The sequence below is a fragment of the Caloenas nicobarica genome, chromosome 4 (assembly GCF_036013445.1).
Source record: "Caloenas nicobarica isolate bCalNic1 chromosome 4, bCalNic1.hap1, whole genome shotgun sequence".
NCBI lineage: Eukaryota > Metazoa > Chordata > Aves > Columbiformes > Columbidae > Caloenas > Caloenas nicobarica.
In genome coordinates this window covers 4,894,586-4,905,882 of record NC_088248.1, presented here as the reverse complement: position 1 = coordinate 4,905,882, position 11,297 = coordinate 4,894,586, and the positions used below count along the sequence as shown (strand labels likewise).

The following is an 11,297-nucleotide window of genomic DNA, read 5'->3' as shown; positions in this document are numbered from 1 at the left end:
GGGTCCCTTCCAACTCAGGACATTCTATGATTCCATGATAAGTATCTCCAGACCGGCTGCAAGGAGGAACGCACCTCCACGCACACGCTGCGGCCCTCAGGGTGCAGCACACAAGGGGCAGGGACACCCCATTGCAATGGAGGGATGCTGGGCAGCCCAGTGCTGGCAGGGTCGGGGGGCTGGACCCGTCGCCCAGGACAAGGCTCTGTTCCCTCACAGGCACAGTCACATCACTCTGCCCGCCACACTAACGGGGCTGCGCTGTGAGCCGTCGGTGCAGCTGTTCAGCGGCCACAAAACCAGCCACATCGCAACGCCAGACCCTTGCGTGCCCTGGGGTCTGCAGGGAGAAAAGCGCCACGAGGGGCTTGTAACCCCCAGCGGGAGCCCCTGCCCCGCCACCCCGGCGGGGAACGGGGGCAAGAATCACAGGACCATAGAATGTCCTGAGTTGGGAGGGACTCACAAGGATCATCGATCCAGCTGCTGTCCCTGCATGTGACAACCCCACAGGTCACACCGTGTGTCTGAGGACGTTGTCCAGTCTCTTCTTGAACACTGTCAGGTTGGGGCCGGGACACCTCCCTGGGGAGCCTGTTCCAGTGTCCAGCACCCTCTGGATGAAGAACCTTTTCCTCATGTTCAACCTAAACCTCCCTGGCACATCTCCCTGCCATTCCCTCGGGTTCTGTCGTTGGTCACTGAAGAGAAGAGGTTCGGTGCCTACCCGAGAAAGAGGCATTTCGTCCATTGCCGCCCTCCTCACCAGCCCTCACCCCCGCCCCAACGGCCGCTTCCAACGGCCGCCCCGCCCCGCCCCGCCCGCGCCGGGGGCGGTACCGCGCATGCGCTCGGGCGGCGGGGGTGGGCGGGGCGCTTTTCCCCTTCGCCCCGCCCCTTCCGTCGGGCGGCGGGACCGCGCGCCATGGCCGGCGGGGTGAGGCAGCCGGCGCGCGTGTGCACGAGGCTGGTTTGCACGGTGCTGGTTTGTTTGCACGGGGCTCGTTTGCACGGCGTTTGTTTGTTTGCACGGCGTTTGTTTGCACGGGGCTCGTTTGCACGGCGTTTGTTTGCACGGCGTTTGTTTGCACGGCGTTTGTTTGCACGGCGTTTGCACGGTGCTGGTTTGTTTGCACGGGGCTCGTTTGCACGGCGTTTGTTTGTTTGCACGGGGCTCGTTTGCACGGGGCTCGTTTGCACGGCGTTTGTTTGCACGGCGTTTGTTTGCACGGCGTTTGCACGGTGCTGGTTTGTTTGCACGGGGCTCGTTTGCACGGCGTTTGTTTGTTTGCACGGCGTTTGTTTGCACGGGGCTCGTTTGCACGGCGTTTGTTTGCACGGCGTTTGTTTGCACGGCGTTTGTTTGCACGGCGTTTGTTTGCACGGCGTTTGTTTGCACGGCGTTTGTTTGCACGGCGTTTGCACGGTGCTGGTTTGTTTGCACGGGGCTCGTTTGCACGGCGTTTGTTTGTTTGCACGGCGTTTGTTTGTTTGCACGGCGTTTGTTTGTTTGCACGGTGCTTGCAGCCTTGCAGCCACACCGGCCGTGCTGGGACGCTTTCCGGAGCCAGGGGGTTGCGGGCCCTCGCCGATTTCTTCTCTGCTGCTCCAGCGCTGCGGTAGCGAAATTTGGGGGCGGGGCGGGGGGTCGGCCTGGCGCCTCCTCGCCGCCGTCCTACGCGTGTCAGGGGGGCGGCAGGAGGCAGTGCCGCTGTTTGCGCCGGGAGGCTCCCGCTCCGAGTATTTGCAGGATAAGGAGCAAAACTCCGGTGTTGTAACCAGCCCCGGGCGCGTTGCTGGACCCGAGGGTTCCGCCTGTGTGCGCAGCCCCTTTGGGATGGAAGAACAAGCAGAAGACCTCGAGCTCGCAGGGTTTCCTATGGGCTTTGGATAGATGTGACTTGATAAGCTTGAAGGGAGCGAAAAAGACATCATTTTGCACACAGCGCTGGGAGGGTGTTGGCTCCCGAGTGCGTAGTAATTCAACAGTTGTGTTCCTGTAGTAATGCATTAATAGAGAAAATGAAGAACTGGTGAAAGCTGGTTTGGTTTGGTTTTTTCCCAGCTGTTGGCTTCAAGATTTTCAGCAAAGCGCCAGTGGAAAGCTTTGAATATCAGAAGGTCAGGAGATGGGACTTTTCCGATAGTCCAGGGGCCTTTATGGCTGTGCGAGCTGACTGGGATTTCACAAGCCAGCTTCTTTAAAAGTGTCTCAGTCAGGAGTTATTACTTCAAAATAGACTTCCAGATGTGTAACCTTAGCTTTAGGAAGATCAGAATTTATCCCTTAAGGAGACTTTTCTCCCCTCTTTAATCCTGCGTTCAACTAAGCTTGTAGAACCTCAGATTTTAGGAATGTGCAGCGTCCTGTGCGAGAACAAGCGATTTACAGAATGACGGCTCTTCTTGCACCTTGTGTTTAGATTTTCTGGCAAAATCTTTGGTACATTTAGCGATTGTGGCCCAATGCCCAGGCCGTGACTCCACAGTTAGTTACTGTGCAACATTCAGTGCATTTTTATAATGTTTACGCTGGGAACAAAAAGCAGGGCGAGGGGAATTCAGGGTTCCAGGCTGTAGGAATGGGTGCTTGTCTTCTGCTACAAAGCTTCAGGCCTTTAGGTTTGGCAGTAGTTGTGTTAGTAAGTTTAAGCCAAGGTAAATGTCTGCAGTTCTATTTCAGGTACAGCGAAGTTAAGTGGTTCTGTTAAAATCTGTTTATTTTACATCAGAAATACTACAGAAAGTCATAAACTACCCATTTTCCTGTGCACATGGGTGATGAATCAGACCTGGCAAAGCTCAGCAAGTGGCCTTGGTGCTGTTAGTTCTTCCAGGCAGTCACATTTTTAAAAGGCTGGCAGATGGAAATTTGCATGAATTGCCTTTCAGTGCTTCCACACGCACACCACAGCTAGTATGAATGCCCCAAATGTCATTTTCTTATATCGATACATAGTGCATGCTATGAAATGCTTTATGTTTCCAGCTGTCATGGCTGTGGCTTAGGTCTTGTTTGCATGGAAGGAAATCAGTGCAAGTCGTCTGGTATAACTGAATTATTCCAAAATGCATGGGATGCTATTCTGGAGTGGATTGCAAAGGGCTCTGTTCCAAAGCAGCCTTGTTTGGGACAGCATTGCCCATCAGGCTTTATGTAGATAAGGGCTTGGATTCGATCGCACAGCTCGTCTGAGTGTCCCGCAGGAAGCTACTGCACATCGCATTTGCTGAAAGATGGTTTGTCGCTCAGAAAGCAAAACTCAGATTATTTGATACCCTGCCCATTTTATCCTTATTTTGCTCAATAAGAAAATGACACCCGAATTTCAGATCTTGGTTCACTCATCATTTAACTTCCTGAGAGCAAATGTAGGGCAATTAAGCTTTTGTGTTGAAGTTTTGCATTTCAGATCTGGGATTCTTTCCAAGAGCCAGTAGTGTTTCTCTCATTTTCTCACTTGGTTGAACAAAAAATATTTTAAAAGAACCATACAACCGATGTCCTGTTTGTTGCTGTTGTCTTTTAGGTGATCAAATGCAAGGCTGCAGTTGCCTGGGAGGCAGGTAAACCTCTCTCTTTTGAGGAGGTGGAGGTTGCTCCACCAAAAGCTCATGAAGTTCGTATCAAGGTAATTAAATCAATCGTTAGCTGTATGCATTGTCTTTTGGGAGACTGAGTATTAAAGCTGACCAGTGTGTTTACCAACAGAAGAAATGTTGAATGGATAGCGCCAGTTCATTAGTATCTCAGTCGGCTTTACAAAGAAAATTATGGTGTTTAGATCTTCTGTTTATTCAGATATTATTTAGATCTTCTGTTTATTGTTTTTTATTGAGGAGCCCGTATCTGCCAGAAAACGTACGTTGAGGCGAGTGGAAAGGGTCTCTGCGTGGTGCTTAAGACTTAATCTGGATTTACGCAGTACCGAGAGTTCTGTGTGGACTCTGGTCATTTTACCTTTTAGAGAATAACTTATTTCAGATCTGGGATGCCAGCCTGCCTTGGGATAGTTTAGAGTACTGACATCTAGCTTTAGGAAACCAGATGTCATCTTCTACCCGTCTCAACATCAGAATTCAGTTGATGGAAATGAGAAAAGGTGTGTTATCATGACTTTCCTTTTTCAAAGTACAAAATAGCGTCTTGCCAGTGAAAGTATGTTGGCCATACCACAAGTGCTGCCAGGCTTGGCAAATTTGTCCCAGCAATTTTTCTGAGTTTCTGGCCAAAGGGAGGTATGTAGATCTGTGCTACTATTCTGTTTCTTTACAGATAGTTGCCTCTGCTGTCTGTCACACTGACGCCTATACTTTGAGTGGAGCTGATCCCGAAGGATGTTTCCCTGTGATCTTGGGTCACGAAGGAGCAGGAATTGTAGAGAGTGTGGGGGAAGGAGTAACAAAAGTAAGGCCGGGTAAGAAGTTTTAAGTGAACACAAACTCACATAAAAGCCATGAAAATTGAGTAACTTCATTTTTTTTTCCTAATGCCTCGCTTGACTTGTTAACTAGCCACAGAATATTTTGGTCTTTTTTCTCAGGGGACACTGTTATCCCTCTGTACATCCCCCAGTGTGGAGAGTGCAAGTTCTGTAAGAATCCCAAAACAAATTTGTGCCAGAAGATAAGGTCTGTATGCTTTTTATTTTGACAGACAGTATACTATTTGTTCAATGTACACCTGTTCTGGTTATCAAAAGTAATGGACAAGAGTTATCTTTGAAGAATAAATCTCTTCATGCATCATTTAATGATTTGGAAAGTACATGTTTTAAGGAGTCTGTTATGCACTACTTCCCATTTCTTCCTTAAAATATATTTTCTTTTTTCCCTTAAATAAATCTGTTTCTCTTTTTTCATGTACGTGATGGTGTAAACTGCTAGCTTGTGTCCACAGCTTTGAAAACAGAAATGCTCGGACTCCATATTTAATCCATAATGAAGGGAAATACTTCAGGGAATTTAGCTCTTGGGCTCAACACCAAAGCTGTCAGGTGGTACAGAATTATACAGAAAGCTCTTTTTTCCTTAACACCTTCCCAGCTAGATTTCCAGCTCCCATTCTGAAAAAGGTCTCCCAAAACCAAGCAGAAACCTCCGCTGACATAACCGACAGGTGCTGCGCAAGGGAAATGCCCCGAAGGAGGTGAAGATGGGACTGTGGCGGTGGCACGAGCAGTTAGTGCTGGTACCCAACAAGGGCAACGTGTTGATAATCTCCATTTCTTTCGGTGCTGCTGGGGAGGAACGAACAGCACGAAGCTTTAAGACTTCAGCATCTAATTTCTGTGAACACCTGCGTTTATTGGAATGATTAACAAATAACGGTGCAAGCATGCAACTGCATCTCTGCGCTACTTAACAGATACTGTCTGGTGAGAGTATTTACTGCTTAAGACTCTGACTGTACTTTCCTGTCTTTGCCTTCAGAATTACTCAAGGGAAAGGACTCATGCCTGATGGCACCAGCAGATTCACCTGCAAAGGAAAGCAGATTTACCACTTCATGGGGACCAGCACCTTCTCAGAGTACACCGTGGTGGCCGATATCTCAGTAGCCAAGATCGACGCTGCAGCAGCTCTGGATAAAGTGTGTCTGCTGGGCTGTGGTGTCTCAACTGGCTACGGAGCTGCCCTAAACACCGCCAAGGTAAAGGCTGGGGCTGCCTCGGGCTTTTTTCGGCAACAGTATGTGAGCCAAAGTACACAGACAGCTTAGGGACTAGGTTAGGACTGTAAACGTGATGTACCAAAGTTCCGTTTCTTCTGCAGCTGATGAAGTTTAGCTGAGAATTTCTAACTTCTCCATAAAGGCCAGACCAGGTTAGAAGAACCTGATGTCCTCTAAAGGAAATCCAGGCAGAAGATTCTGCATCCCTTTTGATGCGAACTGTATATAAATTACTTTTCCAATCCCACTTAATCTTGCTGCAAGTCGTGCTGATAGTTTGAAGCTCAGGTGAGACAGAGCTGGTGGGTGAGTGTGCACGAGTCATGGGGAGGTGAAAGGAGTTGAGTCTTTGGGCAAAAAGAAAAGCTTTTAGTACCTAAAGAGCTTTTGGACTAAATTTCTGCATAGTTTCCAAGTGATAAAGTCTTGTAGCCATATATATTTGCTTCCATGTTTCCGTCATTACTGACTTCCCACTCACAGGGAAGGATAAATGTTCTCTGTGTTATGGCTCTCTTCTTACTTTTAGGTGGAACCGGGCTCTACGTGTGCCGTCTTTGGCTTAGGAGCAGTTGGGCTGGCAGTTATTATGGGCTGTAAAACAGCAGGAGCAGCCCGGATCATTGGCATCGACCTGAACAAGGATAAGTTTGCCAAAGCCAAGGAGTTTGGAGCTGCTGAGTGCATCAGCCCTCAAGACTTCAAGAAGCCCATCCAGGAGGTGCTGATGGAGATGACTGATGGGGGGGTCGACTACTCGTTTGAGTGCATTGGGAATGTTGGAGTCATGGTGAGTGTTTGCCTAACGATAGTATGTAACGGGAGCGGATAGCGACCTGCCACATAGTCGTTTAGCTAAACAGCAAAATGAGCTGCTTTCTTGTAAACAGAAAACACGCCCTACTAAAGAATTTATTTTTTTAAACAGTAAATGGTGACTGTTATAGCTAAAATGACCAATTGACATCCAATCCTAATTATGTAATGAAAGCAGATCCTACTTTTTAGGTTGAAAATGGCACTCATAATCTACAAACTTTTTTCCTTAATGAGGGTTCTTTGAAATCCTGAGTTTTCCTACCTTGACAGCTGAAAAATTGACAAAACCCACGTAAAATATATTGTGCAGTGAACAGTAAAATCTCAAGGACCACAGGTATCTCCCTACTTCCTCAAATAACGATTTTAACCTTTGGAAATGCACAAGTAATACTGGATGTAAGGCCAGGTTTTCAGGAATTACAACAGTCTTCCTCGCTGTCACAAACATGGTCTATGTCGTCTCTGATTGCGGTTTATCCCAACTCCCAGTGGAAGGTCAGATTGACTTCTCTGGAAGCCAGATGTGGTATAGAAAGAGCAAAATGCATCTTTAATAGCATAAGGAGTCTGAACCAATGGAGAATTTAATGTAATTTTCAGTGTATTTTTTGTTCCTTAAATACTCACGTGGGGATTTATTAACTGGGTGAAAGGAAGCGCAACCTGTGCCAGTCTAGGCCTCATAAATATTAACAATAAACGCTCTGCTTTGTCCTACCCACGTGTGAAGAGGGCTGCCTTGGAAGCTTGTCACAAAGGCTGGGGAGTCAGCGTGATAGTCGGAGTTGCTGGTGCTGGTCAGGAGATCTCCACGCGGCCATTCCAGCTGGTAACTGGGCGGACGTGGAAAGGGACCGCGTTTGGAGGTAACTCTCCTCTAGTATGGGGGTAAAAATAATTTACTACATGTTAAAGCTGGGTAGAACACGCTGCCTTGCTTTTGCTTGTGTTGCCTTTTAAGATAAAGACTTTCAAAAGGTGATATTCCTACAGACAGGCTACAAATAAGCACATTGATGTGATATCTTGCGTATTTTGAAGACAGTATATACCCATATGCTACTCAGTACTAAAGGAGTGGTATAGAGATTGCGTTATCGCCACGTGAAGGTTTGGTTCACTTTGGTCCAGCGAAAGGACCTGGTCTTTGCGGAGATGGGAACACAAGTAAACATGTTTGTGTTGCTTAATCACTAAGCAAATTGTGGGGCTAGGAATGTGCTGTAAAGATCTTGAAAACAAAAAGCAACAAGTTCTTGATAGACGTCATCTGCTGTCACACCAAAAACATGTTGAGACTTGTACAGCTAACAAGAACTTGGGGATTCAGTAATTGCTGAAGTTCATGGAAGTATCCAAACTTGATATTATTATATTGCCTTTTTCCCTTGTAAAACAAAATGTAGTTGGGTTATAAAGATGCATAGAGGGACTTTCACCTAGTGAAAGGTTAGTGCACGTACGTGTTTGGATGACACATGCTCTTATGTTCCTTCCTCACAAACAGGACACTGATCTCGGTTGCTTTTCGTATTTAGCACACGAGTGTTAAAACCTTGTGTAAAGGTTGTATATTTTTCATTACTCTCTGTTCTGCAGGGTGGGTGGGAAGGGGAAAAACAGACGCACGCTTTCTGTCTTTCAGGCTGGAAGAGCGTAGACAATGTACCGAAGCTGGTGAATGACTACATGGCCAAAAAGATCAAGGTTGATGAATTTGTGACTCACACCCTGCCTTTCGACAAAATTAATGAGGCTTTTGAGTTGATGCATGCAGGAAAGAGGTAATGTTCATAATATCGAAAGGTGTAGAAGACATTTCTTGATGAGACACTGTCAAAATACAGGTTCCCTGCCTGCTGTCGTGTTTTGAACCAGGAGGATAAAGGCTGATATGTACCACACACACAAATAGACTTTCTCTGAACTTCTAGGCATGTGCCAAAACACAGGCAGAGAGTAAAAAGCAAACAACAATGTATAAGGGAAATGCACAAGTATGTAAAGCTGATAAAAGGTTTAAGTCAGTGTTAGGCTTCCAACACTACTAAATATTCTTCCTCAGAAAAACAAACATGAAGAGACTGAAGGGGAGTTCACGTTAATACATTTTTACAAGTCATGAAGCTATTAGTCTATTTTAATTAAACAGTAGATTTCAGTATATTTTCCAACTATTTAGGATAGATTACCAACACAACCAATCACTTGGAATGATCTTTTAATATGCTACATTTAAATTTTTTTTTTTCTAGTTTGAACTGGGGTAGAACATTCATATGATGGGTTTGTATTTCTTAACGTACAGCAGTTTCTGCCTTCATTAAGAGAAGTGGCAGTTTGGACTGCTCATACTGCAGCCTTAGGCCACAGCTGTATTAAAGGTTTTCTGATCAGAGGATATTGATCACCGTAAAGCCCTGTACAGATACAGGCGGGGATGTGCTCCGGGGAAAATGGGGAGCAGCACTGGGAGAACTTGCATCTGCAGGTTAAAATCCAACACAGAAAAGGGGAGAGGATTAGATAGTGTAGCCTGAGGTGTGTTAGAGCTTGTCCTGCTGTGTCTTTTCCAAGAGCGGGCCTCTTTTAAATGAGATGCTCTGCAATCTCTTGGAAATTCAGAGGCTTTTCATGAGATAGCTGTCTCTAGGAGTAGAAACCAGCTAATTAGCAGTCTAGGTCATGTATTTTTTAAGAACATGTTTTGAATGAAGGGAAGAATCAGCAGGTGGACAAGAGGAAAAAAATGGAGAGATAGTGTAGTAAAAGAAAATCTCTTCCTGCTTATTTGCAGTAATGCAGGCAACGGTGTTTATCCATATTAAGGTTCATCTGCACATGGATGAATAGTTAGCATCATTATCTCAATAAACCATCATGATCTTTTTATTTTATTTTATCTCAATCCTTACCGGTGCATTGTATAAAACTTTCTCAATAGTAACTTGATCTGCTTTATCTCGTGCATTCCTATTTTGGATAAGTCAGTTAACAGTAACTGCATTTGTAACTTTTACAATTGGAAGCATTTCATCTGTGTTAATTTCATCCAGCAGTTGATCCCCTTTCCCATTTATAAACTTTGGTATCATTTCAATGCTTTATTTCTGCATGAGCATGTCCTATGGAACTAATAATGAAAGTGACTTAAAATTCTCCAAGCAATCGAGAGCGAATGCTGGTCAATGTTCATGTTCCTGAACAATGTTCTTGGCCAGCTACTGAAAAGTGACTTCACATAGTTTGAAAAAGCTTCGGTTTTGACTGTATCTTATTGGGGAAGAGACTTAAAAAAAAACCCCGAAGGTAACAAGCATTACTAACATTTTTAGACAAGATTTTTAATAAATATTATAGGCATAAGTGTAACTTAATTCTTTTGAGGTATAGAAGTTAAAGTGTGTCTCAGCAATTAAAAGGAGGGAAGAGGAGAAAATGAACTTACTGGTAATTTTTCTTTTTTCTTTTCCATTTTAAGCATTCGAACTGTCCTAAATCTTTAGAGCCAAATGTGGACCTTCCAGTTGGCCAGCAACATGGTAACTGTCCTTTTATAATGGAATTTCTGATAGAGGGTAGAATCAAGCAAATGAAAACTCACTGGCATTAGGAAGACCACGTCTTTTAGGGTGAGCATTCTTAATATTAAGTAACAAACCAGTAACCACTTAGTAGTGTTAAATAATTAGCACTGGTTGTGGAACTTCTGCTTCTGTACTTGTTCTTCAAATTCAACGATGCCTAACTCAGTCTACTTAATAAAAAGCTTACGTCTAAACATAGCATTGGAATTATTGAGCTTTAAGACTGTGACTGTGATTGCCGCCTTACTGTTTTCTTCCAGTGATTTTACAGTAGGTGTGTAAAAGGCTCTACGACAGAGGAAGAGCATTTTTCAGGGTCAATAGCAAATGATGTGGGGTTCACCGCACCGATGCGCTGCAGCTGTACTGACTGAGGGGCAAGAGCTCCAAGAGCTTCTGAGGCTGCTGGGGGAGTACAGAGGATGGGTCACCCAGACCTGCCTTGAATCTGACCATAGAGCAGAGCGTGGCTGCAGGGTTTTTTAACTGTAGTTGAATTGCTCTGACTGGATGAAATGTCTTTGAATTGAAACCTGGAAACAGCACCATAGGTCCAGAAAAAACACAGGAGACAGCAGAGAACAGACTGCAGTGCAGAGGCAGAAATGCTACCCAGTTAAACATTTTATACTTTAAAAGTGCTTTTCAGTGAACCAAGGACACTGACTAAGAAGTTTCATGTTTCAAGGGAGTCTGGTCAGAACAACTGTTACAGAAAACTCTAAATGCAAACAGTAATCTTATTAGAAGTTCTCTCTCAGCACTAACAACTACCTTACCCCAAGACACTGTTATACAATTGGGACAATCACAGCTTTTCCATTTGTCATTGGAAAGATATCCCAAGAGCATTCTGAAAATACTTGAGGTAGCTGAATTTCTAACTTCACTTCAGACAGAGTAAACAACAAAATTAACTCATGTGAATGTCATAAGAATTCGATTTTGAGCGTCTAGAAGAAATAAAAAGTGAATTTGTACCAGGAAAGTGAGGCCTCCAACACAGCGGTGAAGTGATTCTCGGTACCTTGTAGCTCCAGAAACGCTGGTGGAACATTAGAGAATTCAGTAGAAAAGTTGCTGTGAAGTTGTTCCAGTAAGAGTACTCTATAACTGCAAGATGGTATCAATAGAATATTAGCTCAACATCTTAGCAAAGCTACCCCCAACTGGCTCTAACATATTTAAAATATTTATACCATAACAGTTGTCCC

The 11,297-nt window shown here is 44.9% G+C and overlaps 1 protein-coding gene across 1 annotated transcript; it reads left to right on the top strand.

Moving 5' to 3' along the window:
- The first annotated feature begins 896 nt into the window (after positions 1-896).
- Positions 897-10,277, top strand: LOC135988123 (alcohol dehydrogenase class-3). The gene is made up of 9 exons (XM_065633803.1): positions 897-937; positions 3,531-3,632; positions 4,277-4,418; positions 4,545-4,632; positions 5,434-5,653; positions 6,204-6,464; positions 7,227-7,362; positions 8,142-8,280; positions 9,978-10,277. Exons 1-9 carry the CDS (start codon positions 926-928, stop codon positions 10,000-10,002), a joined length of 1,125 nt encoding a protein of 374 aa, XP_065489875.1. The 5' UTR covers positions 897-925; the 3' UTR covers positions 10,003-10,277.
- Positions 10,278-11,297: the final 1,020 nt, after the last annotated feature.